Source organism: Amblyomma mixtum, chromosome 6 (genome assembly GCF_055824585.1).
Source record: "Amblyomma mixtum isolate Tamu chromosome 6, ASM5582458v1, whole genome shotgun sequence".
Taxonomy (NCBI): Eukaryota; Metazoa; Arthropoda; class Arachnida; order Ixodida; family Ixodidae; genus Amblyomma; species Amblyomma mixtum.
The window spans coordinates 73,406,945-73,426,313 of record NC_143017.1 but is presented as its reverse complement, the minus strand read 5'-3'; the positions used below and the strand labels follow the sequence as shown (position 1 = coordinate 73,426,313).

Sequence of the window (19,369 nt, the reverse complement as noted above, 5' to 3'; positions counted from 1 at the left end):
TGGCCACAGTGCATTTCTGTTTGCCAGTATATGAAATCACTCGTCATAGCAGCTCGAGTGGTTAGAGTGGCACGGGTGGTCAAAATTCATTTTGAGCCCTCCACTACGGCAGCCCTCTCTCTCTCTCTCCCCCATTTCAACCCCTCCTCCACTCTTCCATGGTGCGATTCACGCGTCCTCTGCGAGCGAGACCTTTCTCTCCTTTTCCCGTAGAAACAAAGCAAGGCCGCACCAAATTACCTTGCCATTGGCACTACTGCTGCTGCTACCGCTGCTGCTAGCCACAAGAGGCGGCTGGGATTCCTGAGTAGGTGCCGTGTCTTGGGGGCCCTTGGTCGTCTCCAGCGGTGGACCGGCAACACGCTTCAGTGCCTCCTGGGCTGCCTCCTCGATCTTGCTCAGAGGCGGCTGCCGTGCGCTCTCGGCCTTGGATGCCTCGCTCGGGGGCGACAGGGCACTCTCTGTTTTGGAGACCTCGCTGGGAGCAGGTGACTGTCGACCACCGACTGAGGAGTCGGGTGTGTGCAGCAGCAACTCAGTGGGCGACAGTGGCTTGGCCAGGGAAAATGCACTCGTCCTGCTGAGCGTAACAGAGCCCCGTCGACCGTCCTCGGTCTGCGATGCAGACGATGCAGGACGCGACAGTGTTCCTGCGGCAGACAGTCAAGTAGAGGTGAGCAACGTTAAGAGACACAATCCCTGTAAAGACAACAGTGTGCTTGCCATCACCAGTCTCTAGTGGACAAAGCATGACATACCACTGTTCCTGCAATAATAGTCAGGCTTCCGAAGCTTTCAGAAGTCTGAAAGCTTGTCTATTTATCACAAAATACCACTATGTAAAGCACAAAAATATGACTGCACAGACTCAATGAAATTGTTTAAAGGTCCCAACTAATGTAAACCAACAATTCTGTATGGACGACAACGAGCATCAAATAACACTGCTATTTAATGCAAAATGATGTATAGAGTGGTAAACATGAGCAACACTTTTTTGATCTTTGATCCTGTTGATCATTACTGATCTCTGGCAGATTACACAATGCCTGCGTGTTGTTTCAATGGCTAAGATATCAGATATCAGTGATGGGTAAATGTCAAGAAAGATATCAGTTGATAATTTTTTATGTTTTGCAACAAATCAGTGCATTGGGCAAGTGACTCCTTAGCAGCCCCACTAGATCAACATCTTTATGTGAAGGCTGAAAGTAGAGCCTGGGTGTTCAGTGTAGGCAAGTAAATAAATGCATAAGAGTTATTGTAAATAGGTCAACTGAAACAGACATTTCAAATTAACCTCAACTAAGAAGTACAATATGCCCAAGTTTGGCGCACCATTGTTTGCTTGTGCCATGCACTTTGTTTGAGTGCTGCAACCTTAAGGGAAAGAAAAACTGGACACTGGTGATGCTCTTGAGACAATGAACAAGCCATCCCGTATTCCGCTAACCACCATTAGTTGTGCCATTGCAGATCGTTGCAAACAGTTATTAGCAGTGCATCATGAAACATCCTCAGTGTTCTGCAATTGATTTAGTGCAGAGTTTGATGCAATACTTTTTGCTCAGGTAGCAGCGCGAAGATAAAATGTCGGGCCACTGGCCTAGCAAAAATGTACTAGAATGAGCAGCCTGTCAACCAACCCATGTTTTGATTTTGTCGGTGACCGAAGATTTTTCTATTATGAATTTGCTTAGAAGGCCTTGCTCTAATACACTGAAGTCACCAAATCATTTTTTTTTGCTTCAGTGCACAAAACCCACTGACCTCCAGTAGTCTTGGATAGCACGGAGTCTGGCTGCAGTATGCTCGGCTCTGGGGAACCGTTGCGGAGGTAAAGCAGCCCATCTTCTGACGGTGTACACTTGTCTTCCTGCTCTTCAGCCAGAGGCATAGGGGGGCGCGGAGACACCTCTTCACAGGGGGGCACCGGTGGTGGGCCCCTCCGCGGCAAGGTGGGAATGGGTGGTGGAAGTGGCGCACCCGGAAACAGTTCATTTCCTTTGATGGGGCTGGGTACTGCGCTGTCTCTGCTCGGAACTGCTGGGGCATCTGAACCGGTGCTGCGCGTTGCGTACGTCTCCCGAAACTCTTCCGGACTTATCTCTTCACACTTGCGCTGTTGCTGCTTCTGCTTGGACTGAAAGCGGCTCTTCAAGGAAAACTTCAGCAGGAAACCGCTGCGCTTTTTGGCACTGGACGCACCAGGTGAGGATGCGTCAACTGTGGAAGATGCATTTTCAGCTGCGACAGCTTCGGCGCTGTCGTGCTGTTCCTTCATTTCTTCAATCTCTTGGATGGAACTTTCTCGAGCAGGAACTTCTGAGGAGATGGCACTTGCTGGTGACACCTCGGGCGGGCACCTTTCTGCAGCACTGGTCCCTCGAATGAGGTCAGGTTCAGCAAGGCTAGCCTGTTTCTCGGTGCTTTTGGATTTGTTGTCACTTGCCCCAGTTTCGGCGACCTCCTCTTTGGATGTAACTTCAGGCAAGCTTGCGTGTGGACACTCCTGAGATTGCTGAAACTTCACACTCAGCTTGTAGCTGCTGGAACAGTCGGGCAGCTCTGCAATGTTGGTCAGGAAAATGGCTCTGGCCCTACCGCCCTCTTTTGGTGCACCTGAGTTTGGACTTCGCCGGTGGCAGTCTCCTTTCGCTTGTCTCGGCTGTCGCCGAGCCACATGGAGCACTGCATTTTCGTTAGATCGAAATGACCCTGAGGAACTGCCACAACTATCTTGATGCAGATCATCTTCAGCATCGCTGCTCGACGGCTCCAACACCTCGAGAACTGAACACGTCTGGCCTTCTTGCCTCAGCTCAGGGTTGTTCTCAAACAGAACTTTGAGGCTGACATTCTCTGGCGCAGAAGACTCGAGCGGCTCACGATAGTCCTTCACTCGTGACCTGGACGGACCATGCCGTATGACAAGGGTGTTTGAACTTCTGTTTTTCTTTGGAGGGGCCTGGCTGTCACAGAGGCCATCCAAGAAGACTTGGACCTTGTCCCAAGAGCAGACCTCTTGCTCCCAGGGCATGCGACTTGGCACATGCTTTGTTGGGGCCAGCGACTTAACGATGTTCTGCTCCTCTTCTGCGCTGTCATCTGCACTGTCGTTGGACACCGAGGTGCCTGAGGAAGAGGCCGGCCTCACTGGCTGCACGGGCGGAGTGCTGCACTTGGCCAGCACTTGTGCAAACTGGGACCTGCAAGACAGCAGTGGTGGCCCACATGTCAGCTCGGTACAGCACAGTTTTCAAAGTTCAAGCAGAACAAGTGATCTGTATGCTAATCTTTATTCTTCTGAATGCACAGTAATAACTATTTCCAGGAACTGCGAGTCCCCATCTGCTTCACACAAAACACCCATGCTGCTGCGTCCACGAATGGAAAAAAACTCGGCAAGAAAAACTTGTCAGAGTAACAAGAGACGCACAACTGGCATCACACTACTCGCAAGCTGAAAACCGTGCCATAATGCTCCTCAAGAGGAATGGGAAAGTTGTGCAGTACGGCAGGCAGATCTCGCCACTCACCACATTTCTTTGGGTAGAAAAGGTAAGAGTGCTATGAATATGCTGAATGAGCCAAACTGAGGCAGCCATGCCTGTTGCTGGAGTGCGACCATGGATGAGCAGTAGTACTTTGCAAGTTCTCCACTTGCCTGCAGTGTCTTAACCACCAACAAAATTGTTTTCTTTTTTCTGGAGATGTACTTTTAAACGGTCACATAGTACCCACGCTGTCATCTCTCAGCAAACCAAAAAGATACTTTGAATGAGCCCCAATCGTCTTACTGGACACAGAGTGCCAGAAAACAAGCTAACGTGGGCCCGTCATGAGCCAGAAATGATAATCGGCTTATGATTGGTCTGGTTCATCCAAGTCCACTAGATGGTTAATGGGACATTGAGGAGAAATTGAAGTTAGCCTGTGTTGATAGATTACTAACGACAGTCTAACGACAAAAGCACTAAACCAAACTTTGTAATAGCAAACAGGTAAAAAATCATAACATAGTTTGATATAGCTGAAATTTGAAATACCAAACTTCATCAACAGTGCATGCAAAAAGAGCAGTGCAGTTTATTGAGCAAAAGGATAGCAACTCCGGCAATCCTTCCTAGAGAAACATGGATATATTCCTGGAAGTTTCAGCACCGTTTCAAAAGCACCTACAGTGATTCTGGAAGCCCCCAAAAACCGAATGCCAGTTAAGTTGGCTTCCCGCGCAGCACTGGCAACACGCAAAGGCAGAAGGCCATGCGCCAGCTGAAGTGCCTTTCCTACATCACAGCCGTGCCGCGTAGAAAACGGCATGTCAGAGCGAAAGCTATCACCGTTTGCACCACCTCTGTGACAGTCGACATGAGTGCAGGATGGTTACCGCAATGTTACAACAGTCCACACCGCTGCTTGACGGGTGCGAGATGGGGTGCCTCGATAGGCCAACGCCCGGGCATGACTATCGAGGCACCGTAGTGCGAGATTAAAGCGCGAACCTTGGTACGAATGCTTGCCGCATCACTACCAGCCATTTGCGCAGTACGTCGAAGCCTGCCACTTGCCATCCGAACGGGTGCCGCTTGGCGCTGTGTTTGATATATCCAATTTGAGGCCAACCGCTTTCAATATATAAAATAAAAATTGCTTGTTTGCTAAGTATGTAGAAAGAGTGTGGTATATAACCAATCATTCATAATAGCTTTGTTCATTATATCGAGATTCTACTTCATTTTCACAGAAACAAGCTTTTATAAACTATAAAAGGTAAAAAAAAAATCACAGGGACAGCTCAATTACCTTATGTGCTGACAATGCAATAGCATTAGAAACTTGATTTCTTTATTGGAAGTGACGCCATTTCCAGTCTGTTGATGTTAGTTGGTTTATTGGCTTATTGCGGTTTACCGTCCCAAAGCGACTCAGGCTATGAGGGACGCCGTAGTGAAGGGCTCCGGAAATTTCGACCACCTGGGGTTCTTTAACGTGCTGACATCGCACTGTACACGGGCCTCTAGAATTTCTCCTCCAAAGAAATTCTAGCCGCCGCGGCCGGGATCGAACCCGCGTCTTACGGGTCAGCAGCCCAGTGCCATAACCACTGAGCCACCGCGGCGGACTGCTGACGTTAGTTCCCTTCATCAGCCGCCGCGGTGGCTCAGTGGTTATAACACTCGGCTGCTGACCCGAAAGACGCGGGTTCGATCCCGGCCGCGGCGGCTAGAATTTCTTTGGAGGAGAAATTCTAGAGGCCCGTGTACTGTGCGATGTCAGTGCACGTTAAAGAACCCCAGGTGGTCGAAATTTCCGGAGCCCTCCACTACGGCGTCTCTCATAGCCTTAGTCGCTTTGGGACGTTAAACCCCATAAACCAAACCAAACCAGTTCCCTCCAGCCAATGGGAATTATCTGCTCCAATCTGGTGACTTCACTACCCTCCAATATAAATTATCCTGTCTGGTGATGTTATTCTCTCCAGCCAGTAGGTGAATTTCTTGACTAATGACAATTTTTTTTTTTTCCCGATGAGGCTTTTCATGCTATCGCATTATTAAAACACAGGTGCCGTCATCACTGGCCGATTTTGCAAGTGAATTGAGGTGCGCCGACAGCATTTTGGGTGCGGATCCCTGAGGCTAGGCTGCACGTCCATTCACTTCAAAACAATGATCATAGAGTCTTTTTAGGGGTAGATGCCACAAGCCACAAGTTTGAATCGAGTGGAGGAAAAATTTTTTAACCCACTTTTCTCAGCAACGAATATGTCTTTTGTTGCGAGACAAACATCAATGTACTCAGAAAGAGCCACAGAGTTGATTTTAATAAAAACAAGAAACGGACGGAGTTGTCCTCAGTGCTTCTTTATTAAAAGGCGTCAGTAGTGTTTATCTGTTGCTTCGCGAACTGCTGCAGGACGCCAGATAGGTCAGTAAGGGGTACTTCTAATACTTGGCAGTCCTTCCTTCTCAACATTAAACAAAGCCATGGATTGTTCCGGCCCAAAACTATACAGTGTACTCTAGCTAATGCAAACTACCCCTTTGGGTGCAGATCTTGTGTGAAGTTGACTTTTTAAAAAAGGCTTTTCGTTATTTCAAATTCCACATAACTTTGACAACTTCTCAGCCCCCTTCAAGTTCAAGTTACTGCATAAACTCATGAAATCCAAGGTTTGACGGAAACCAATCTGGTCAGAAATGTTCATGGAAGGAAAGTATTGAGCGCCAACCAATCTTGTTAAATAACAGACGTATTGGCCCCGCTACGGGGGTCTGGTTAACATTTGAGTTAGGGATATATGCACTATTTTTCAAGTTTCAGGTGTGAATTCTGAAGGTGCAGTCCATACACGAATTAAACAAATATGTATAACTGCATTTTTTTCTCAATTATGTAGTCCGGAACAGAGGGTGCAGCCCATACACGAGTGTGGCCCTTACAAGAGATTATGCGGCATGTAGAGTTAACCGCATATCCTTGTCTGCTTGCTAGACGTTGCTCAGACATCTATAGAAGATCTACAGGAGGTGCGTTTTAGACGTCCAGAGTGTACTTGTGTTCTGTAGTGAGAATAAACCCCTTTGGGTGTATGCATATTTCATAATCTTTCAGGTAGTGCATCTTGCATATTTTGGCACCATCAGCCTCCTACAGATGTAATCACACATAGGCAGGTAAGCCTCACAGCACAGTTCTCTGCTTTAAAGGTATAATGCTTGTCTTGGTTTATAAATAGGGGTTGGAATTCTCGGTTAAAGAAAAATGATAAATGTATGCTGAATTCATTTTTTCGAATTCGGTTTTAAGTGAAAAAAAAAAGTTTATGGAACAATTTCCAGTTGGTTCCAATTGGAACCAACTAGGTTCCATTTGGTTCCAGTTGGAACCAACTGGAAATTGTTCCATAAACCAGTTGGGCTGGGAAAGATTTTTGCCAGGGCAATGTTCTTCATATGTGCTCGATGGCTTGCTCGCTATTGAGTACGGATTACATGTCAGTCAAAAGAGAGACTTAACAAAGTGGAGAAGAAGCGCAGTAAGAAACAAGATTGTTCGAGTAAGCAGTGCAGATTTACATATTGAAGCATTGCTCCCTCCTAAGCTTCGTCTGTCTACCAGCGCGGTGCCACCTGCTCACAGGCAGTCATCATTTTATCACAAAATTTACTTGGTTAAGGAGTTTTCGCATGTAAGGTCATTGACAACGTTTGTAACCATAACAAGCCCCTGTCAACTTGAAAGCATGCACAAACCTGAAAAAAAAAGTTCCATGTTCTAGCTTCCGCGACGGATCAGTGGCACTTAAGCTCAACTAAGGTGTTCTACCTGACGTGAGTGGTGCACTCCAGAGTAATTAAACATATGGGCTGCACTCAAAGGTACACATACGAAGAAGGCTACTTGCCTGATCAGCTCCATGGGGGAACGTGTCTCGACAGCACCCTTGTTGACTCTGAGGCGCCGCCACTTCTCTTCCAGCTGCAACAGGCGGCTTTCTTCTTCAGGCAGCAGCTTGAGCTGTGTGTTCTCCAGCAGTGCCTGCAGCTTCAGCTGGGCCTGCTTACTTTCTGATGTCCTGCACCAAAACACGGAAGACAGATGAATGAATAAGAGGGCAAGTTATAGCACTGTTTTGTTTGCTGCCAGCTCATAAAAATAAGCTGTGATGGAGCACTTGAAAATCCATCCAGGTAAAGCATTAAGTAATGATCACTGCACATTATATTTGAGTTACACGCTACCATCCTTCCACGAAAAGTATGACAGAGATGAAGGGTTCAGCGCCACGACGCAGTGAATTGGTGTGGTGGCGTTCATAATGCTCTTACATGGATTCTACGACTGGATAACATGGCAGGACTTGAGAAAATTCAGGGAAACCCTGCCTTGATGCTCGATCTCGGAAGCCAAAGCTCATACGTAAATGCTAATAGTTCCTGCAGGGTGGTTCTAGTGCTTCCGGGTCCCCACCGGTGTTCTCAAGGCTTTCTCCGGCATGGTGCTTGGCTTTCTTGGAGTGAAATGCTTGGAAAAAGTGTCTTTGACTAAATCAAGCAAATGGCAATTTTCCAATACCTATACCTTGATAGTCTTAGATTTAATATAGTTACTTCATATTGCGGCCTATTAATGGCATTAGTGTTGCGTTTTTTAGCAGCTATAACTCCATAACCTTCAAACTTATAGCACCATACAGCAGTGCCCGTACTACTGCTCCAATGTTTCACACAATTGCTTGTTTTATACGAATATTCGCACAAGTAGCGATTAGTACTAATATTTGATTCATATTCAATTCAGTCCTATCACTGTTCGGTTCGTATTCCATTCGGTTTTTAGCTATACTATTCGTATTTGATTCAGAAGCGCAGCTACATGACTGGTATTCGATTCGGTTTGGCAAAAGTACCATTCGCACACCCTCAGAAATTTCTACTGTTATAGAAAAACATCCAACGATATTTTCCCCAAACAATGAATAAAACAGGCAGCCAGCTGCTTTCCCTCTCCTCCTCTTTATTTCCCTCTCCACCAATGGTCAAATCACTAGAAACCTCCCTTCGATAGAGCCAGACTTCAAGCACTGAACCGCATTTCAAAGAATGTGCTCAGAAAACCCTAATCATCCTGCAGATGTGTCTCTAGCTTTCTGCAGTGCCTCTCTATTTCCGCTTCAGGTGCTCGGGAGCATAAGAAGCGGCTCATCACCTCTCACTGATGAATACTTTTCTCAACCACCTATTCACCCACACTCATATCCACTCATGCTCCCATCCACTCACAATGAAGTTTACCATGCAATTCTAATACAGACAGCGCCCTTTTAGAGGTTTTTTATGCCGTTTTACATACAGCAGAGGGGTTGGGCGATTTAGTATCAAGGCTGATGATGCCTGAGGGTAATGCGGCTTTTGCACAGCTCCCCTTAAAGGTGCACTGAAGAGGAATCTGAACTTGTCTTTTTGCCGCGGGAACTCGATCTACACGTTCCTAGCATTCTTAGAAACTGCGACTTGTTGCCCTGTGTGGCCAATTTCCCTAATTAAATCGAATTAATGTCCGGCTCCCGCCCTTTTTTTTTAATTCTGCCTCGTACGGTGGGCGGAGTCGACCAACGCATGGAGTGCCTTTCACCCAGTCCTGTGGCGGCTTGCCGCCCTGCCATCGGCGGAGTAATACGTAGTAGTCAGTAGTAGCAAATAGTCCGCGCGTATTTTTATTTCTTCGGGCTTATTTTGCGGCTGTATTATCTGCGAATGAAACTATTTATTCATGGAAACCTAAAAAACAAAATAAAGCGAAAGCAAAGCCTCCATGGAGCTGGCTGAAAGGAACTTCACGCGTTGGTCGATTCCGCCCATCGTACGAGGCAGAATTAAAAAAAAAAGGGGCGGGAGCCGGACGTTAATTCGATTTAATTAGGGAAATCGGCCATACAGGGCAATAAGTCGAAGTTTCTAAGAATGCTCGGAACGTGTAGATCGAGTTCCCGCGGCAAAAAGACGAGTTCAGAATCCTCTTCAGTGCACCTTTAAGTGCAGCCTGGAGTGTGTTCAGAGACCACACGGATGCACTAACAAGCCGCTCAGGGCTGAGTTGGTCTCTTTGGCCAATTTTCACAGTGTCACTGCTAGAAGAAGAGGATTGCCTGCCAAGCATCTTTCATGAATTTATCTCATTTTATGTATATGCCCTTATGCCTGCTGCTGAGACTATGACTGTTTCTTTATTGTTAATAGTCAGCATGAGCTAGGATGATGAGTTTCACTGTTGACACTTGGGGTATTCTATGTGTGTGGATTTGTATGCATAAAAGGGTGTCGCTAAATGGATTCTGTGCAAGATAGACTTGCAATTAAAATATCAGTCTAAACAACCCAAGTGTGTAAAGAGATTCGCCTCCTTGGGGATGACATATCTGCGAACCAGCATGAACACAATGGATGCACGTAGCGACTAAATATTTTTGCTATGAGAAAAAATGAACATTATTGCCAAAATCAAAAGTGTATCCCCATGGAAACACAAATGACTGGGATTCCAAATGGGGTGATATGAAATTGTAGTACCATACTGATTGAGAAGTGTTCACCGTGATAGTCATAATTGACTGAGTTTAAGCTGCAAGAGTTTAAGCTGCAATAACACAATTTAGCGACAATGAAACGGCAATACATCATTTCTGCCTACCATCGATCTCCTTTCCCTCAACATCATCCAGATGAAAACTTGCCTCTTAAAATATTCATCCACTTGTACTTGCATATTCACCTGCTCACAATTAAATCCACTTGCTCATACTCGTATCCACTCACTTGAGCTCAGAAATACGAGTGAGCCAAAACAAGCGCAACCATGAGCAAGTATACCGATCTCATCCATGAGGCAGGGAGGTGTGAGGAGTTGCAATTAAGCCAAGGCAGAAGTGAGACAAGACGTCACGCATGAAGTGCTTTCGCTCTTCCGGTACTTGCACTCTCCTTCACGCTTTTCACTGAAATTTGCTTTTGATTCTGCATCATAAATGTCTTTGCTATCTAAAACGGTATCTGTCTATCCAAGCAGGCGGGCCAATTAGTCATCATCACTATCAGCAACAGCAGCCCAGTTACATCTACTCCAGGACCAAGGCTTCCTTCGATGATCTTCAATTTTTCTTGTCCTCCACCAGCTGTGGCCACTCAGTCCTAGCAAACTTGCTTATCTCAGCCGTCCACCCGACTCTCTGCCGCCTCCTGCTTGCTTTTTCTTGGAATTGACTCTCTTACCCTCGGGAACATCACTTCTCTTCGGATTACATGCCCTGCCAATGCCCAATTTTTCTTTTTGATTTCGACTAGGATATCATTACTCACATTTGTTCCCTGAACGACTCTGTGTCTCTTTAACATTGCAACTAGTATAATTTTCCTTTCCGCAGCTTAATGCACTGTCACCAATTTAATTTCAAGCCTTTTTGTTAGCCTTGAAGTCTCTGTCCCATAGGTGAGTAATGGCAACATAAAACTTCATTTACTTTCCTTTTCAGGAATACTGTTATTTGTGACCGAGAGTGCCTGCCAAATGCACTCCACCCATTCTTATCTTCCTAGTTATTCACTCTTGTTGTTGGGATTGCGGCATTCACCTGCCGCAAGCGGATGTATTTTATTCCCTTGCTGCACAGTGTAAGGTGTTCATTTCCCAGACTTTAGTTTTCTTCGTACTAATTCTTAGTCCCACCATTGTGCATTGAATAGTTAGGTTCTCACTCATTAGCTGCAATTTCTCTTTTGAGTTGCTCAGTAGGGCAATGCCATCAACAAATTGAAGGAGGCCCATTTGTCTCAATGGCTTAGTGCAATTAATAAAAACCTGCTCAGCGAGTTTCTCCAGCATTTCCAAAAATGACGTTTGTTGACTCACCCTGAGACAGAGTTCCATGGTAGTGATGAGGCGCTGTCGGATTCGGCCCTGTCTGAATTCATGTTGCCAGAGCACACAGCCTGGACATACTGCAGCATTTCTTCTTGCCTCCTCAGCAGCCTCCTTGTAAGCACAAGCAACTGCAGAGTGAAAAATCACCTTGTTGACAAACACTACACCGAAGAACTGCATTCAAAAAGCACAAAGTCACCACGCATGAAAGAAAGAAGATAAGGGGGAAGCAGTGGATGCTCACCTCTTTGAACCCATTCTTCACTTCAGTGTTTTCCGCTTGCAAACTGGAATGCAGGCAAGAGACATAGATTTGAGCCCCCAAGAAAGCTTTGCGTGTATCACTTCCCCCTTCGTTGTAAATGTTTACATATTTGACATCCGACAAAACAAAAAAACTTGTTAATAGTTACTCCAACTTAGCACAATGCGAAAAAAATCACCAGATAACAGCAGAGGATAGGGCAGATTTGCAGGTTAAGATAAAGTGCCAGCAATTGCTGTCCTTTTTCTTTTTTGCAAGCGGAAAGTGCATTTGAAATTGCAATTGCATTGTCAGGAAAGCCAAGCAAAACCATGCAGCAAATTAAAAGCATTTACAGGTAGCTCCAGTATGAATGGGAACAGCCAGTGTGCAAGGAATAATGAATTCTGCAGACACTTCTGCGCTGAAACAGCAAATGTCTCGTGGCCATTGTCCATGTGGAAGAAAACAATTTAAAACAAAGGATAAAATTGTGCTTTTCACTATCACTAACTGCAGGTGAATAAAGTGTCCCATTTCACATTGGAGCTATACCTGCACAACTGCCCAAACATTATGGACACTGCAGCATGGTAAGTAGTGCCAACACTACTACAAGGGCTACCACAAGGTCAGCCCCCCCCCCCCCCCCCCCCCAAGTGGCTCAAGAGCCTGGCAATGGATGCCCACCTTTGGAAGTGTGCCTCCAGCAGCACCTGCTCGGCCGAAAGCCCCAGGCAGACCTCCACAGTGAGCAGGTAATCGGCGCAGAAAGTCTGACTGTTCTGTAGAGCGACACCATAGGGCCGCAGTCCCTGCTCATTCTGGACCGTGACATCAGCACTGTGCAGCACCAGCGTCTGTACGCAAAGGGCGTGAGAGTGAGACGAAAAGGAACAAAACAACGTCTTTCTTTTCGTTTTCTGACACTGTTAATTTAAACTTCAGTACAGACTGCAGAAAAATGGAACAGACTCAGATTTGTTCATGAAAGCAGAATTCTTTTCTTCACCCCAGCTCAAAGTTTTGGTTATGTTTATGGGTTGGACTTGCCGAGTTAAGCCACATACGCAAGAAAATATGAATGGAATAAAAGCACACCAAACTGAATTTTTCGTAACTGGTTTTAACTGAGAAAGGTCAGTGTCCTTGACAAGCACGCCGCAACTAGCCGGCTGTTGAGTAGGAGATACACTGAGCTGAAAGAAGAAAATTAACAAAGTACAGAAGCTAGGGGTGTAGTGAGGCGATGGTACCGTTTTTCTGAGGCACTGAGCCGCTACTTTACACGACTCTGCAGAACGAGTGACTCAACCTCCTTGCCATATGTCATCTGGTAGCGTAACGCTGTTCGTTAATGGCCATCACTCCTTACAGTGGCTTATTCATTGCATGTAGAGCCAGTGATGAGAAGTCATGCATAAGCATCATGAAAAAGTGTCATGGTTCAGTGGCAACTTTATAGCTGGCATGAACACGGAGATTACATAATGTGTCGCCCTCTTGGTTTGGTTTGGTTTGGTTTGGTTTAACGTCCCAAAGCGACTAAGGCTATGAGAGACGCCGTAGTGGAGGGCTCCGGAAATTTCGACCACCTGGGGTTCTTTAATGTGCACTGACATCACACAGTCCACGGGCCTCGAATTTCTCCTCCAAAGAAATTCAACCGCCGCGGCCGGGATCGAACCCGCATCTTTCGGGTCAGCAGCCGAGCACCATAACCGCTGAGCCACCGCGTCGCCCTCTTGGTCAGCCCAGTGCAACAACACAGTGATAACATAACAACTCAGTTTTTGAAAACTGCACTTGTGTTTCTGTCTGAAGGTTCAATCATTTAACTTCCATTACTTTTTTTAATGAAAATATAATTTCTTCTGATGCACAGGTCTACATACGACTCTTTTTACGTTATCTACTGGTAAATCTACTGGCAAAATTAATTTCATTTACTTGTGTTGAATCAAAATGTGCACCTTAATGACTGGAATGTGTCCATATCTTGCAGCCAAGTGCATCGCCGTGTTCCCATCGCAGTCCTTCCTGTTGATGTTTAGCTGGTTGCTCAGCATGTACTCAGCCAGCCAGCTGACAGTTCTTTCCTGCAGCAGTGACAGAAAAGTACATTTGTGATGCATATTTATATGGACAAGAGCAAAGTTATAATGGGCTGGGCCAAGGTAAGCTGTCATGTGCCTATGATGATGACTGAAAGATAGTGAGATGAGCATGAAAACAAGCAACTTCTTGGACAAAGTTACACTGACAGAAACACAGCAGAAATTCAAAGGAGGATGCAATTAATACATTCACCACTCGATTCAGAATGGCCACAGCTGATATCCAGTGCATATTTGTTTAAGTCACTGAACATTGCTAAAAAGTTACTGCGACAGCTGATGAAAGTGTTGCAAGCACCTTGAGACGTGAAAACTTCGACACTGAGAGTGCCTTCTATGCTCAAACAGGAACACTATAACACTGTCTGCCGTTACAAAGTAGAGTTTGTGGAAACGAAAAATTACATACCTGCCCATACTTTGCAGCCAAGTGGAGAAGAGTTCTGTTTCCTTCGCTTGGGTCTATCTGGTCCAACGCCCATGACTTGCTTACAAGCCACTGGAGTATTTCCAGATTGCCATGCTAGAAAACACAGAAAAGACACTAGTAAAGACACTAGTAAAGACTTCTCAGCACTGAACGTTGGAAAAGGAAAGACAAAAATGCCCATAGAACCCAATCATTCAGTAAAAAATGCAAGCTCAGAGACTGCAGCTAAGGCAAAAAGCTTAGCCTCTATCTAGCTGACATATTAACCATGCCAGTGCCTTGTTTCTGTGATTAGGCTGCGGAGACGAACACAAAATCTTGCAAAAATGTTTTTCTTCAATCCTATGGCTATCATGGAGGCCGACAGGGATAAGAAACAACGATGACAGAGTCAACACAGAGCATAAACTTCTGACACACCTTGACTGCTGTGGCAACAGGGGTGAGGTTGCTGTGGTTTTCGTCAGCCAGAACGTGTTGGGGGTGACCTTGGCACAGCCACTGGAAGCACCGCAAGTGATTGCGTGCCGCACACACGTGCCACAAGCTGTTGCCTTGGCCATCTGACAGGTTCCACACTAGCTGCTTTTCCATGTCACGCAAGCTGTGAATCTGAAATTAGCCACAAAAGATTTGCAAGCAGTGACAAATGAGCCATGCAGAATGAGTGATATGCCAGGGAAAAGAAACTTTCTTCAGTGCACGATGTTCTGTACTCGTGTGCAGGTGCTCACAGGCATTGAGTAAAGTGGCAGATAGTTGTTAGTTGTGCAGTCACCAATTCAAACTTTCAGTCAGAGATATGCACATCCTGGAAGACAGTGAAAGGGCATCTTGCCACTGTTATAAAGTTATTGGTTACCGTATTTTCCGGTGTACAAGACGCACCCTTGTATAAGACGCACCCGTCATATATGCAGGCTGTCATTGAAAAAATTGGTATATAAGACGCACCCGTGTATAAGACGCACCCCATTTTACCCAGTTAGGCTAGTGAGGCTTAATTAAATATGCTTATGCGACCATCGCAAAATGCACCGTACTTGTGAGTTCTTAAGCAACGCTAAGTGATCGAAAAATGCAACACTCACGCCATACCAGCCCACGTTTTAGCACAAAAGAAAAAAAAAGCGAAAGAACTGTCTTTATGTCCATAACAATTTATTTTTACATAAAACTTTCAAAGTCTTCATCTTCGGATGCGCTATCGAAAAGGCAACGCGTCTGAAGCATTCTCTTCGCACTACGTACTTGAAAAGGGTGACTAAAAAAAAACATCGGCTTCTCTTGGCTTGTCTTGACAATGGCGAGAAGCGCGACTGTCGCCATCTTTTGGCATTTCACATTACCTTTGCTTGGGGACCTCCGAAACGGCCGCGCGTTTAAGATCCCGGAAGGGGTCAACACCGCCGTTTCATGATAAAGTTCACCTAAAAAAGTTGCGCACGGCGGTCCCCGTATTGAAGTATTGACCATGTTACAACCACGTTATTGTTAGTAATATTTTTTCGGTAAAAAAAGCTTGAACATGAACCAGAGTAATTTCTGAACTCGCAAAAAAAAAAAAACGGAAAATTCGCATATTAGACGCACCCTTGTATAGGACGCACCAGCAAGGTTTTTGAAAAAAAAAAACCGCATCTTATACACCGGAAAATACGGTAACTTCTGTGTGCACAATGAACACTTTTCATGCATATAATTGCTGATAATGCTAGGACAACGAATAATGAGAAGGAACCTTAAAAAATATGGTTACGTCTGCACCGTATGCTTGAGGTTGGTAATACCACTAGGCAATAGCCACAGTTTCCAACCTCTGCCATATACTTTCGTGAAACTGGAAAGGCACGGCAAGCACAAACGTATCCTGGCATGAAAGCTGTATGCACCAGAGTTCCTTTACCCTTGCACTGTGCAGCTTAATGTGCAATATACACGGACTAAACAAAGATGTATTGATTGCTCAGCCATTAGAAAGCAATGGTACAAGCAACATCACCAATGATGTACAATGGATCCCCGACAATTTATATGAGTCAGAATACACCCCCCCCCTCCCCTCCCCCCCCTCCCCAATGTTTCTGCATTCATTCATAGGAACCAGTGACACTGTTAATGTTTTAATGCGAAAAGTCATGAATAGTGCACTATAAGTGAATTTTTCAATTTAGATTATTAAAAAATACTAAGAGTATGTTGTATTCATTTTTTTTTTAAATATGGTTCAGCTCAATAAAGGTCAGTACCCTGGACGTGTATGCCACAGGCAGGAAGCTAATGAGTAGCAGTTACACATGGTTGCAAGAAAAATTGAGGAAGTGCTGAAGCCAGTGCTGCGATGAGAGAGTGGGATTGCTTAATTAAGTAGTGCAGTTGTGCATTTTAAGATAGTGCTCCGTTAAATCAGATACATACTGGTGCAGACACAGAGGCTGTACCTCCACACCAGATATCATCTACTAAAGTGGCACCATCTGCTCTCAGACTGTCATTGCCCACGCGGTAACGTTACTTGCTTAGGTAGGTACTCTACTACATGACCTTAAGCATGCACAACAAGCTTCCTCTCGGAAAGGAGTGTTGTAGGAGTGTTGTCAGTCAAAGATATGCACATCCTGGAAGGCAGTCAAAGGGCATCTTGCCACTGTTATAAAGTTGCAATGGCTAAATTGCACGAGTTAGGCTTCGAGGTTGTGCCTCATCCACCCTATTCCCCGGATTTGGCCTCATGCGACTTTTTTCTTTTTCCAAACCTAAAGAATTGGCTGGGTGGAAAGAAATCTTCCTCAGATGAAGAGGTTATCTCAGTGGTGAATGACCAGTTCAAGGGCCTGCTACCAATTTTTTTTCTGAGGGAATGAAAAAATTCGTGAGGCTGCATGCTAGCAGCGATGAAATGCACGGGCTGTTTTTCTGTCAGTAACTCTAGGAGCAAACCCTATTATCAGGAGCAGGTGTACTGCCAAAAAAAGAAACTTGTCACTCAACAATGTACACCTCGAATCCCACTGCATCACTTTTCTGTAGTACGAGGGTCGTTTGATAAGTGTGGTAAAAATACAAGAGATGGCGCTACAAAAGTGTTTTCTTCTAGGTGGCGCGCAAGAAGCACACTTCATAAGACGTCAGAATGTGTTTAAGCTTGTACCGACAGTTAGTAAACTTCCGACAGCCATTGGCGCAGAGCTGTGGGGTGATTCGCGCCAAAATAGAATATTTTGAATTTCGAGCAGTGATCAAATGTTTTTATTTAAAACAATCGACGGCTGCCCAAATTAAGGCCGAGTTGAGCGAAGCTCATGGATACTCTGCACCATCGCTGAAGACCATTTACTACTAGATAAATGATTTCAAACGTAGCAGAACTTCGATGCAAGATAAAGCATATCCTGGGCGTCCAGTGGAGGTCACCACGCCAGAAATGGTATCGAAAATTCATGGAATTTTCATGGAAGACTGCCGAGTGAAGGTACATGAGACAGCTGAAATTGTAGGCATCTCAGGAGAGAGAGTTCACAATATTCTTCATGAAAAGTTGGAGATGAAGAAGGTCTGAGCACGTTGGGTGCCGCGACTGCTGACGATTGACCAAAGGCGCATGAGGACAGACATCTCGAAGGAGTGTTTATTGGTGGTTGATCGCAATCCCCCGGACTTTTGGCCAAGATTTGTGACAGCTGAGGAGACGTGGGTGCATCATTACACTGCAGAGCCTAAACAGCAGTCAAAGCAATGGACTGGGCCTGATGAAGGTGCGCCAAAAAAAGGCAAAGACTGTTTGTTCAGCCGGAAAGGTGATGGCGACCGTTTTTTGGGATTCACATGGAATAATCTTTGTAGACTACTAACAAAACAGCAAAACGATAACAGGACCATACTATGCGACACTCCTAGAGTAACTGAAAAAAGAATTGAGCACTAAACGACCTGGGTTAGCACGGAAAAAAGTCCCGTTTCACCAAGACAATGCTACACCCCACAGATCCCTTGTTGCAATGGCTAAATTGCACGAGTTAGGCTTCAAGGTTTTGCCTCATCCACCCTATTCTCCGGATTTGGCCTCATGCAACTTTTTTCTTTTTCCAAACCTGAAGAATTGGCTGGGTGGAAAGAAATCTTCAGATGAAGAGGTTATCTCAGTGGTGAATGACCAGTTCAAGGGCCTTGCACCATTCTTTTTTTCCGAGGGAATGAAAAAATTCGAGCAGCCCTGGAAAAAGTGCGTGGAACTGGAAGGTGACTATGTTGAAAAATGAAATATTGTTTTGAGCAAACTTGCTATCTTTAATTGCATTTTACCACACTTATCAAACGACCCTCGTAAAGCATGAACAGAGTAGAGAAATACACTTCTAAAATGAAGTGAAAAGAAAGGAACAGCAGACACAGCAGCTGCACTGATGCAGTGCACGCCTGAAGACGGACGTAGAGCCCAGTGTGGCCAATATATGGGGCATATGAATGTGTGGCGCACTGCTGCACAAGCACGGTTCGCAATAAGCGAGGCACTATACGCACCAGGGCGTCAAGGTCTCCCTTCTTCGCCAACCTGAAGATGGCGCGGATCCAGTGGGGGACCTTGGTGAGTGGGGGCCTCGGCGCTGCGCGCCGGGGCGGTTGGCTGCGCAGGGACAGCACCGAGCACGCGTCTCCGCCGCTCTTGAGCTCGCTGTCGGACGCGTACTGGCGCGACCAGTCGCGCGGCGCCCCCGGCCGCCGGGCCGGGCGCCGGGACGACGCCCCGTTGACGGAGGATGAGGGCAGCCAGGGCTCAGCCTTGGTGTCTCGGTGGTCCTGGGCGCCCCTGGCCAACGCGCTCAGGGTGTCGATGATGGACACGGTGCGCAGGTGGGGAGGCCGGCGACCTCCCGCCGAAGGCGGCGCCCCCGCTCCGGAGCGCCGCGGCCGCTGCAGGGGCAGCTCGCACAGGCGCAGCAGGTCGCTGTCCTCGAGCACGAACTCCTCGAGCGCGCTGGCGTCCGGCGGCCGCATGGCTGCGGGGCCCGAGCTCAGGGCGCGCTCCCAACCGGGCGCCGCCGCCGGAGCGCGGGGAGTGCTGGTGCACAGCCGGGCCTTGGCCGCCACGGCTCGGGGCTGGGCCAGTGGCTGCGCGACGACAAGGGTGAATGATCGGGCTAGATGGTAATTCAT

General features: G+C 46.3%; 1 protein-coding gene across 2 annotated transcripts in view; it reads right to left on the bottom strand.

The window, feature by feature from the left end:
- The window catches only part of LOC149339370 (uncharacterized), a 98,087-nt gene that overhangs the window by 4,888 nt on the left and 73,830 nt on the right, over positions 1-19,369 (bottom strand). For both annotated transcript variants that reach the window (XM_089548134.1, XM_089548135.1), the window contains 10 exons: positions 18,737-19,324; positions 14,636-14,827; positions 14,195-14,308; positions 13,642-13,767; positions 12,359-12,528; positions 11,669-11,711; positions 11,413-11,552; positions 7,412-7,582; positions 1,771-3,209; positions 241-650 (listed from right to left, as the gene is read on the bottom strand). In XM_089548134.1, the coding sequence (XP_089404260.1) occupies positions 241-650; positions 1,771-3,209; positions 7,412-7,582; positions 11,413-11,552; positions 11,669-11,711; positions 12,359-12,528; positions 13,642-13,767; positions 14,195-14,308; positions 14,636-14,827; positions 18,737-19,324 (3,393 nt within the window). The remainder of the gene's footprint in view (positions 1-240; positions 651-1,770; positions 3,210-7,411; positions 7,583-11,412; positions 11,553-11,668; positions 11,712-12,358; positions 12,529-13,641; positions 13,768-14,194; positions 14,309-14,635; positions 14,828-18,736; positions 19,325-19,369) is intronic.